This window comes from Hemitrygon akajei, chromosome 16, assembly GCF_048418815.1.
Source record: "Hemitrygon akajei chromosome 16, sHemAka1.3, whole genome shotgun sequence".
NCBI classification, from domain to species: domain Eukaryota; kingdom Metazoa; phylum Chordata; class Chondrichthyes; order Myliobatiformes; family Dasyatidae; genus Hemitrygon; species Hemitrygon akajei.
In genome coordinates, this window is record NC_133139.1 from 76,315,572 (window position 1) to 76,327,812 (window position 12,241).

Sequence of the window (12,241 nt, forward strand, 5' to 3'; positions counted from 1 at the left end):
TGGTGAACCCCCGCAAGGTAAAAGGCCCTGATGGAGTATCTGGTGGAGCTCTGAAAACCAGTGCCAGCCACCTGACATGTGTGTTCAAAGACATATTCAATCTTTCATTGCCATAGTCGAAATTTCCCACCTACAGGTAGTCCCCGAGTTCAGAACGTCCGACTTACGGAGAACTCGTACTTACGAACCGAGGAAGGAGAACGCCGTCCGCCATTTTAAGTCGTTCCCGTTGACACTGTGTTGAGTGTGTAAATTTGTATTTGGCTTAAATTTTTCTTAGCAAGATTCACCCTGACCCCGCACCCCCCCTCCACCATTCCGGTTAGCTGGTGGCACAGTGAGATCAGCGCTGGGCTCGAGAACGGATGTCCCCGAGTTCGATCCAGTGACAGACCGCTCCCGTGCTGGGTTGATGTCAATCCGGTGACTCCCATACCAACCGTGCCAGGCTGATGTCAAGCTCACAACTAGACCTCGTTAAAAAAAACACGGCCACCTCCAGTTTAAATTACCACGCGGAATATTGTGGAGAATCAAATACAGTACCCAAACCCAGCACAGCCCCCACTTGTCCCATTTAACCTGCCTCAGTGCGGTGGATTTTCGAACCCGCAGAATTCAGCGTGGTGGTCCTTAGGACAATAGACAATAGACAGTAGGTGCAGGAGTAGGCCATTCGGCCCTTCTAGCCAGCACCGCCATTCACTGTGATCATGGCTGATTATACACAATCAGTACCCCGTTCCTGCCCTCTCCCCATATCCCTTGACCCCGCTATCTATAAGAGCTATAAAACCCAGCAGACCTCGGGAGCTGGTGGAGGTCGAGACCCCCCCCGCCCGCAGTGTTTCTGTTCCATTGACGGGAAGCGATCGCAATTGAAAATAAAGTGGAAATAATAAAGCGTTTGGAAAGAGGTGAAACGCCATCAGTCATTGGAAAAGCATTAGGCTACAGTCGGTCAGTGATCAGAACAATTTTAAAGGATAAACTGAGAATAATGGAGCATGTGAAAGGCCCTGCCCAATGAAAGCTACAGTTATTACTAAGCAACACAGTGGTTTAATTATTGGAATACATACGTTTCTTAAGTGTTTTATATGCACAGAAAGGTAAAATATATACTATATACTAAGACAAACGTTTGACTAACTGATGCTAAATAATACCAGATGTACTTGTTCCAACTTACGTACAAATCCGACTTAAAAACAGACTCAGAAACGGAACCGGTATGTAACCTGGGGACTGCCTGTACTTCAAAAGGGCAACAATTAAACCAATGCCCAAGAAGAGCAGGGTGAGCTGGATTAATGACTGTAGTCCAGTAGCACTCACCTCTGCAATGATGAAGTGTTTTGAGCAGTTGATTATGGCTGGAATTAACTCCTGTCTCTGCAAGGACCTGAACCCACTGCAATATGTCTATTGCCACAATAGGTCTACAGCAGGTGTGGTCTCATTGACTCTTCACGTGGCCTTGGATCAATACAAATACTTATCTCGTGATGTTGGTTATTGACTACAGCTCAGTGTTTAGCACAATCATTTCTACAGTTCTGATTGAAAATCTCCAGAACCTGGGCCTCTCTCTGTACCTCCCACTGCAACTGGATCTTTGGCTTCCTAACCAGAAGATCACAAACTGTGTGCAGATTGGAAATAACATCTCCATCGCACTGACATCAAGTGCTCTTCATATGACAAACTTCTCAATTGCAGAATCATTTTTGTGGACCTCCTTTGAACCCTGTCTAATGTCTGCACATCCTTTCTCAGATAGGGTCCCAAAACTGCTCACAATACTGCAAATGAGGCTTCACCAGTGCTTTATAAAGCCTCAGAATGATGAGTGAAGTTATCCCCCCCCCCCCCGAATGGGCGAAACCTGCAAGAAGTAGTGGATACAGCCAGTGTATCACAGGTAAAGCCCTCCCCACTATTGAGCTCATCTACGCAAGAAAGCAGCATCTGTCATCAGGGATCTCCACCACCCAGGTCATGCTGTCTTCTCACTGCTGCTACTTGGAAAGGAGGTCCCAGGTTCCACACCACAAATTCAGGAACAGTTATTACTTACCTCTCAGCCAGCAGGCTCTTGAACTAGAGGGGATAACTTCACTCAACTTCACTCATCCCAACACTGAACTATTCCCGCCATCTTTAGATGCACTTTCAGAGAAGTTTCATCTCATGTTCTCTATCTATTGTTTAAATTTTTCCTTTTGTATTTGCATAGTTTGTTGCCTTTGGTACATTGGTTGTTTGTCCATCTTGTTATGTGTGGCCATTCATTGTGTTTCTTTGCATTTACTGTGAATGCCCAGATGAAAATAAATCTCGGGGTTGTATATGATGACATATGGATTTTGATAATAAATTCACTTTGAACTTTGTAATTTGAGCTGTCCTATAAAAACAGACCATAGCAGTGTTTTAATAAAACTCACTTGGTCTGAGATGAGAGGCTGTGCTGAATCTGCTTTTTTATGCCCCTACACTTCAGAGATACTTGAGACGTCAAATAAGTTTTTCTTCAGTTTAACGCACCAAGGGTACAATTGGTCACTTGTTTCCTTTCTCATAAATAGTTCTTGATTGTTTTCTATATTCCCACTAATTCCATTTTTATTCCACTTGAATAATCTTCAACTATTTTTCTGATGTCCTAATGCATTTTGGATTAGATCTTGCATTTTTGATGGCAACATAACTATCTGCAATTGTCATTACCATAACATTCAGCTGATAGTAATATCGGACTTTGCGCATGCATTGTTTACAGAAATCCCAGTAGTAGCTATTGAGTAAACCTCCTACAGGCTGTATTGCTTTGTAGCCTTCTTAACAGCTGAGAGAAACTGGTCGGAATGAAAATTTGGGAATTTGAGATAGTCTGGCATAAATCATGAAATAAAAATGTTATGCACAGTTGCATGAGATTTAAGTACATTTCTTAGAAGCCATAATCACAGTTAACTGACTGCAGAACTCATTCCTTCCTTTCAAAAAAATATGTACACCAGTTTTGTCCTTTAAAACATTAAATTGATTTTAAGAAAAAGTTGTGCTCTCTATTCTCTGGTTAATCTTGTGCTTCAGATAGAATTTTTATTAAACTCTTAAATAAAATGTTTAAAACATCAGCTAGAAATAGTACTGAGTCTGCTTTGCTGCCTGACAATCCTGTGATGTGCCTGAATTGCTCAGCCAGTTTGAAATATTACAGCTTTTGGCTTCAAGGATCCTTTCAAACTGACTCCTGCTGGCAATTGGGTCAGAAAAGGGAAGCACACACCACATGTATCACCTGATTTTTTAAAAAATATATGAACAATGGTAAAATGTCGATACAGCATCACAAATTTACAAAACACTTAATTTACAGACTGTGATATCCTGAATATTGATTACATCCAAGAGAAATTTTAATTATAGTGCTTTGCAATCTGTGTGTATGATTTAGACATTTTCTATGGAAACCATATTCTATGATGGTCATTGGTAAGAGTCAGTACATTTTTTTTATGTTGCTGGAGCTCTTCTGTTGAAAGCAAAGATTGCTCAAGTACATTGTTTGGCATCTCGTATTCATAGATCAGGCATTGCCACATGTACCAATGAGGAAATTTAAGGAAAGTAGTCATTGGTAAATGGTAAATTTAGTTGAGGTCAGCCATTGCCATTTCTGAGTTTGTTAATTAAGAAAATGATTGTCATCACTACAGGTAATTAGCTCTTAAAATTAGTTCAAATTTTAACTTATAATTCCACATTTTAAAGCATTCAGTGTATTGTCCTTTGTTTGGACAAATATATCCCAATATTGCTCCTATATTTGTCTGTCACTGGTTTGACTTAAATCCCCTTGTCTTGTTCAAAGTCTAATTTTCTGGATATTTATTTTGAGGCAGGGTGTTCAGTGGGGAAATTAAAGTGGATTTTTGGAGTCTATGGTTGAACACTGCTTGGAAAGTTGTCTGCTCTTGATCTCAAATGAAGTTTTCATAGGGCATGGTTCATGTAGGGCAAAAGAGATTGATTGGAATATCAGAACTCACTTTATAAGTTCTATCTGCTACTGTATGTAATAATCTCTAAAGAAAAAGTTTTCAGTTTATGTAATAGTGGGAGAAATGAGTTGCTGTATAAAACAACAGTTGCTTCCATCATCTATATTCTTCCAATTTTGCCATGTTTCTTTTAAACACGAGAATAAGCGCACAATGAAGAATGGAACTCCTTGTTTAAAGCGAAGATCTTCAATGTCTCATCTGAACTTTAAATGGTTTGTAATTTAACACTGGCACTACCTCCTGTCTTTGTCACTGGAATAATCTGTGGTATCTCACTGCCCACACTAGAACAAGGAGGAGGTTATGGCCATACGGTTTCGGGAAGCAGATAGCATTGCAGCCATTGCTGAACTCCGCCAGCGTATTGCTGAACTGGAAATCCAGGTACAATTGATTGTATATGTGTGTTGTGAACATTGTTGTTCTGTCTCAACTGCATCCTGTTACTTGTCATCTTGTGGTCACTGTCACCAGCATGCATCTGGCAAATGTCATGCTGCAACACTCCTTGGCATCGATCATCAGTGTTGCCCCATCTTGGTTAGTCTTTGTGAACTTGCATCAATCTGTTCTGCTTGTTTTGTCCCAGTTGTTACCTCTTGTTTTGAGATCTAATTGCATTTTGTACATCTGACGATAATACAGGCCTTCCATCTTGTCTTTCTCTACTGATGTAAAGAGTTGGATGTAAACTAAATGCCAGTGGTATTAAGATGGACAATCCACTATTTGTTCCAAACTTCCACCTACATCCTGTCTCGCATTTAATAAATATTTCACTTGTCTGTAGTATGAGAATTCTGTTTTAACTCTTCAAGCTCTGCAGATACATGTTCTGAAGTCTTGTACAGTTTTAGACAACAATGTATGTCCATATTTTAATTAATTGCTGATAAAGTTCAACCTCAGCATTGGATCAGTGAAGTTTCTTTTATTTTAATTTAACAAAGAAATGAACCAAAAAGCTTGCCACATCTGGTCAATCATTTGCTACTTAAAGTGTGTTTGTGAAGAAATACTTGTTTTTCCATTATAATCAGTGAAACAAAGTGGTGTTGGCAGGGGCTTATTGTGCCCAATGTAAGTATTAGGAATAGTACATAAACCAAACAATTAGTTAAATATTATACTTTAAAGCCAGTACATAATTTTCCAGGCTTTTTGCCGTTTCCAACTTAAGCCATTTGATTGGTCCATTCAACTGATATGTTTTAATGTATTATTAACACTGTACTAAAGTTAGCCATATTGATGTATTCATGATGCTATTACAGTCCTTGCAATGTGTCTGTACTGGTCTCATGGTTATTTAACTCATAACCAGGACTGTAAATTACCATCAGAGCCAGTTGAACTGGTGATTCATGCATATATGTGCTACCTAATACTTGCTTTTCTGGATGTGTGTAATATGATACTTGACTTCTGTGCTAAATGCCATGTTCCATGACATTTAACCCATTTGGACTCAGCTGAATGACACTTAACAATTTAGGCTGTTGTAGTATTCCCTAGCAGACATTGTAAAAGTATATGGAAAGCAAATCTCTATGTGAAAAGGAAGAGGTACCAAAAGTAAACCTATCAGCCAGAAGCTGACAGAATGATGAATAAAGCGAAAGAAGGAAATGACATACTACATATCTTATATAACAGAAGGGAAGATTTCTATCACACATTCTTTAACAGAGTTGTTTAACTGTACGGATGTTAGTGTCAGTGTAATGAGCAGGCTAGAACTAATGAACTAACCCACCAGAATATTCGTAGGGGATTATCGTCAATTGAGAGATTAAGCAAAGTGTGAGATACTCTGTGGAGTTTGGAAGAATGAGAGATAATTTATCATTGAAATATATAAGATCTTAGGTCCTTTGATACAGTAGATGCTGTGAGAATAATTCCATTCATAGGGGAGTTTAGAACTAGAAGGCATTGTCTCAGGATAGGGGGAATAGTTTTTTTTTACATAATGGTTCTTTGAAACTCTCAAGCCCCAAACTGTGGATACAAAGTAATTGATTATATCCAATGTCAAGAGAGATTGCTGGTCTATCGTGCAGTTGAAATTTATAGGCATCAAATAGATATATGAAGGTCAAAGAGCAGTAAAACCTCACTGGCAGAGCAGACTCGTTGAACTGTTTAGCTGATTTATATTGTAATATATTTTAAATTCTTCTTTTGAAAATATTTACCTTTTTCATCATGAAAAGCTTTGAAAAGATACAAGATGCATCATTGTTTTTGTAGAAAGTTCCACATATTAATTACCCGATTTTATTGTTCTAATCTCACTTGTAGTTTTTGCAGTGACCTATATGCCTTCTGCCATTGTTTTCTCACTGATTAAAAAAGGATATTTTCTGTTTTTTTCTATGGTATTTTTTCTTGTTTTCTTCATCAAAATCCATCATAATTTTGAAGATCCTCATCACATCTTTGAATATCTATCTCTGCAAAGTAATCCTTCTTCCCTTTCCATAACTGAAGCCTCTGACACGATATAGTTTTTAACTTTCATCCTTCTGCTCTTGATACTCTGAAATAAGGTGCTCAAACCTCAGCAGTGTGATAACTGCAGTTCTAACAAGTTTTGCCAAAGAAGTAAGATGTGGTTTAAAGGCTGAGAAATACTGAATCTTTGCAGAGTTGAGTTTTAAAGAGAAACTGTGTAGAGCAAAGAGGTGAAATGCTTCTGGCTGGAGCAGCAAGGCTTTGTGCTTCCTCAAATGTCAACCATATACTGTCAAGCATTTGCAATCTAAAATTCTTTGTTATAAACTTCCTCATTTCACTGCACAATCTTAGAATCTCTGTAATATCTGACTCTAATGTGTGTTGTTCCGTCATTTGCCACATTGCTGCATTTGGTGAACAGGCTTTTTAGCTTATCACACATTGCATGTGCTGCACATCTAGGGAACCAAACCTCAAGCAGTCTGATAGTCTGGTGAGATCATCACACAAATGAGTAGCATTGGGCTTATTTCTAAAATTTAAAAAAAGAGTTGAAAATCTGGATGTCAGTGAGTATAAAAGTTCTGTATGAAATTGTTTCAGAAGGTTTCACAGTATGTGCTGTTAACTTAACCACACTGAAACTTTCTGAACTGTACAGTCAAATTGAAAGGAATATCAGAGGAGATGAATATTTCCCAAATACCAAAAAAAATTGCAGTGGTTTAACATTTTTATTAAATCTGTTTCTCTGGAGAATCATGTGCCCCCAGATGATATTTATTCTTGATCTCAGAAGTAATACACTGTAAAGAATGAACTTGTATTTCTGTGCAAAGGTCCAGTGGTCCCTGTGTGCTTTTTTTTTGCAGAAAATAAAGCACCTTTTGAAGTATAAAGTAGGAAATACACCAGTCAAGATTTTTCTGCGCCAGTTTCTGGACTGATTCAAGGTGTTAGAACAGAGATGAGTAAATTCCTGGGCTTGCTATATGGAGGAACAACACAGGTCCAATCAATTGAAGAAATTAATCTGAGGCCCTACACATCCTCCTTATTGAAAAAATGGGCCAACAGAACTCTTAAAAAAATGCTGAGAATATATCCTGACATTGCTACCATCATTTGTTTCAGCATCACTAACACAGATAATCTGATCATTATCACTTAAGCCTTTGTGGGTACTTGCTGCAAAGTAGTTGGGGACTATCTACATTTCTACAATGCCTACAGTTCAAGAAGATTGGGAGGTTCCTTTGGCACATCCTGAGTTGGTGAACTGCATCTCAACCAGTATCTTGGTTGGCATCGGGTCCCAGTTTTTACTGCCTTGCATTAAAGTATGTGGTGCAATTGCCACAAATGGAAATTTCTGTAAAATTTTCTTCTGCAGATTCTGAGATTGTGTACATAGTAAAATTGGCCTTTCCTTCAAAAAAGCTTATAATCATAGAACTGAATAGAGGGATATAATTTTCTTTAAATCCTTTGGAATCTAAACTTTCAGATACACCAAGCAAAGTTTAATCTAGAAAAATCATTCCCATCCATCCTCACTCAGCTATGAAATCCTTTGGATATTTGGCATGTCAGAATAGATTATGTGCACTGCCCTTCACTTTCTCACATTTTTTTCTTTCTCATAGAGGTCATAGAACAATGCAGCACAGAAGCAAGCCCTTTGTCATATCTAGACTGTGCTGAACTATTAGTCTACCTATTCCACCAACCTGCACCCAGACCATAACCTTCTATACCCCTCCCATCTTTAGTGTTGAAATTGACTTCACACCACTTGTGCTGGCAGCTGATTGCACACTGTCACCATCCTCTGAGTGAAGAAGTTGCCCTTAAACATTTCACCTTTCACCCTTAACCCATGACCTCCAGTTGTAGTTTCTCCTCAGTCTTATACATTCTAGGAAATAAAGTCCTAACCTTTGCAGTCTTTCAATCTTATTTACCTACATCTTTCTTGTAGGTAGATGACCAGAACTGGATATAGTACTCCAAAACAGGCCTCAGCAACATGTTATACAATTTCAAAATAACATACAAACCCCTATACTGAATAAATTGATTTATGAATATGAATACCAGTGTGTCAAAAGCTTTTTTTATGACCCTATCTACTTGTGATGCCACTTTCAAAGAATTATAAATCTGTATTCCCAGATCGCTCTGTTCACCCACACTCCTCAGTGCCCTATCATTCACCAAGTAAGACCTACCCTGTTTAGTCCTCCCAAAGTGCGACACCTCACACTTTTCTGCATTAAATTCTATCTGCCATTTTCAGCCCATTTTTCCAACTGGTCCAGATGTTGCTGCAAGCTTTGATGGTCTTCCTCGCTGTTCACTACATCTCCAATCTTGGGGTCAACAACAAATTTGCTGATCCAGTTTGCCACATTATGATCCAGATCGTTTACATAAATGACAAACAGTAATGGGCCCAGCACCAATTCCTGCAGCAACACCACTAGTCTCAGGCCTCCAGTCAGAAAGTCAACCGTCTATAACCACTGTCTGGCTTCTTCTGCAAAGCCAATGTCCAGTATACTTCCTCATCTTGATCGCCAAGCAACTGAGCCATCTTGACCAACCTGCCAAGCAGGACCTTGTCAAAGGACCTTGCTGAAGTTCATGTTGGCAACATCCACTGCTTTGCCTTCATCAACTGTCCTAGTAACTTTCTCAAAACTCTAAGATTGGTTAGACACGGCTTGCCACAGTTAAAACCACTTTGACTATCTCTAATCAGTCCATGTCTCTCCAAATACTTATATATCTAGTCCCTTAGAATACCTTTCCTAATCCTGATGTCAGGCTCATCGGCCTATAATTTCCTGGCTTATTACAGCCCTTGTTAAACAATGGCTGTTGTTTCTCATGCTGTGCTGCTCTCTCCTTTTGTTTCTTAATCTTTCTGTTTTTCACAAAGGAAAAAAAGCTGATTTTTTTGGGTTTTTTAACCTGTTGAAAAGCTGCAGCTGTAATACTACAGTTGAAGAAAGGGAGAGGGACAGAATGAAGCTAATCTATTGTCTGATAAATGTCCTAGAAAGATGGGAAGGTGAGACAATGCAGAAATTTACCTAGAATAGTTACAGGAATGATACACTTCAATGAAAAAATAGAGTCAAAAGTATGTGATTTTCCAATTTCCGTTCTAAATATTTATAGTATGCGTATTACAGAAAAAATTAAAGTGCCGTGAAGTTTTCAGGTTATGTCAAAGTTTCCTGCTCAGAACAATGGTTGGTCCACGCAACTGTAAGAACAAAAGGGAGGGAAAGTTGATTAAGATGCTGTAGACTATGGAATAGGAAAGATTCGTTTTTTTTTTAAAGGATAGGTGACTAAGGTTAAAGGTTTTAGTCAAGGGACGCCAAAGAAATTTGAGCAATATGCAGTCAGAGGTAATGACCTGTAATTTTCTGTCTACAGGTTGGGTAAGTAAAGATGACCAGTGACTGCAAAAGGGAATTGGATGGACATTTGAGCTAAATAATTGCATAGCCATGGTGAAAGAGTAGGAGAATGGATTGGCTAGATTGTTCTATAGAGAAACAGAGTGTACTAGATGGGTCAAATGGCATCCTCCACTCCCACAATGACGATAATTCAAGCCCATACAGAACAGTCAGAATAGATTATGGGGTGAACCAGCTGTAGGAAGAATGTTTACCAGTTAAATGGTGATGAGGATGAATTTCTTTCCACAGAGCCTTCAGAATTTTGGTATGCAAGTCAGGGCAGTACAATATGGAGAGCAAGCTGTTATTCATACAGCAAGCTCCCCCCTCCACGCAGCTAATGAACCCAAAGGAACAGCAGCGATCTCTGCAGTTTGGCACCACCAGCATCACAGGAGTTGCCAGTCAGCTTTCAACTCAATACAGGACTGGCTTTGGGACTTCAGCTCTAGATTTTCCCTTGATGTTTACTCCCGAAGCTTCCCCCATGAATGGGTACAGCTACAAGGCAGCAGAGGTTGGAGATCAGAGTTTTCTCCCTTCTAGATGAACTGCCAACCACAGCTGACGAGCCCCGTCAGCCCAGAGCAACTGGATTTAAGGTGCTAGTAATTTGTCTTTGCCGTTTCTCCTGTCAGTAGAAATGGTTCCACTGGGCTTTGTAGATTAGCCACATGTGAAGGTCGGGAGCTGGACTTGGTTGTAAAGGCAATTTGAGATGTATGCCACTGGGGGTGGGTTCTGTAGAACTGATCAGATCAGCCCAATCATAGTGTTGCAGAATGGCAGATAAAATTTGAGTGCTGTATATCTAACTCCTGCTATCTCTTGTGCTTTTCTGTTTCTGTCCATTAAATTTACTTCTCTTTTGTAGTCAGTCAGCAATTCCCACATTGACTGGACTGAGGGTAACTACTGAAGCATAACCACAAAATTCACACATTTTACTAACAGAGTGCTGGACAGTCTGCTGGCTCACCAGCTGGATGTGCCTCAGTTACCTGCAGGAACTGCAGTCCCTCATATTAGGCTCTCCTCTTAATGAGTCCTGCTTCATGTGTCTGTCATCAGCACTATACCATGATGTCAAGTATTGTCTGTGTTTGTTCCTCATGAATAAAGACTAAATTCTTGCATTTTGGCCTTGATATTTGAGTATATTAAAGTCTGGTCAGTGTTGCAAATGAACAAAAAGTTGTTTTTAGAAAAAAGTTACTGAGAGCCTGAACAGCCTATCTGAGAAACTCACTGCCAGTAATGGACTGCTGATCAGCCCAGCCAGGTAAGTACAAAACCAGGTTAGTGTGGTAATTGATTGCTAATTTAAGCAATCAGTCAATTCCTTCATACATCAGTGAATCAATTTGAAGAAACCTTGCAAAGTGAGATTGCTTAACTCTTATCTGCACAAGATTAACAATAATTGCAGAATGTGACGTGATTTTAAGAATATGTTTTGACTTTAGGGTTTGTTTGTTTAATATGTAATGATTCCATACTGTCTGCAATATGACTGACAGTGTTACTAGAAAAGCTAAAGTTTTTCTTATGGGTAATTAATCCAATGGCCTTCTGTTGGACTATGACTTTGGTATTGGTTTGAATCACGGATTCCTGATATGAGGTTAAACTACTCTGCACTATCGTGATTAATACAGTTGAAAACATTTGGTTAGCTACATTTGGGTCACACTGGAGTAGAAAAGGGAATTTAGGCTCACTCAAATGATGTAGAAAGTGAGGGGGTTTTGCCAGTATGGGGGAAAAAAGTTAAAAGCTGATGTTTTTTAAAAAAATTCATATCATATTTAGCGATTGTTTCTACTGGTTGTAAATCAGTAAAACAAAGGCATAAACCAAAGATCATTGCTGGAAGAATGAAGAAGAAAGCTAGAGGAGGTGTTTTCACAGTGGTTTATTGTATCAGAAATCATGAGTGTGTTGAGACCAAGACTATAAAATGGCATTTTTGCAGAGATCAAGAATAATAATTGCCTTCATTGGTAATTCATTTCATCTGCTTTAATTGCAGTTACCTCTTACATATTTCATTCTGATTTTCATTAGGGATATTACATTTAAATCATTGGACTCTGGCATGGTGCCAGAGGACTGGAAAATTGCAAATGTCATCCCATTCTTTAAGAAAGGAGGAAGGCAGCAGAAAGGAAATTACAGACCAGTTAGCCTGACCTCAGTGGCTAGAAAGATGTTAGAGTCAATTGT

At 39.0% G+C, this 12,241-nt stretch overlaps 1 protein-coding gene across 11 annotated transcripts in view; it reads left to right on the forward strand.

Moving 5' to 3' along the window:
* Nucleotides 1–12,241, forward strand: part of LOC140740196 (EVI5-like protein) — a 258,676-nt gene that overhangs the window by 213,105 nt on the left and 33,330 nt on the right. For 8 of the 11 annotated variants that reach the window (XM_073069213.1, XM_073069214.1, XM_073069215.1 and 5 more), the window contains one exon: nt 4,365–4,460. The exons of the other annotated variants lie outside the window; for them this stretch is intronic. In XM_073069213.1, coding sequence (XP_072925314.1) covers nt 4,365–4,460 — 96 coding nt within the window. The remainder of the gene's footprint in view (nt 1–4,364; nt 4,461–12,241) is intronic. 11 annotated transcript variants of the gene reach the window in all.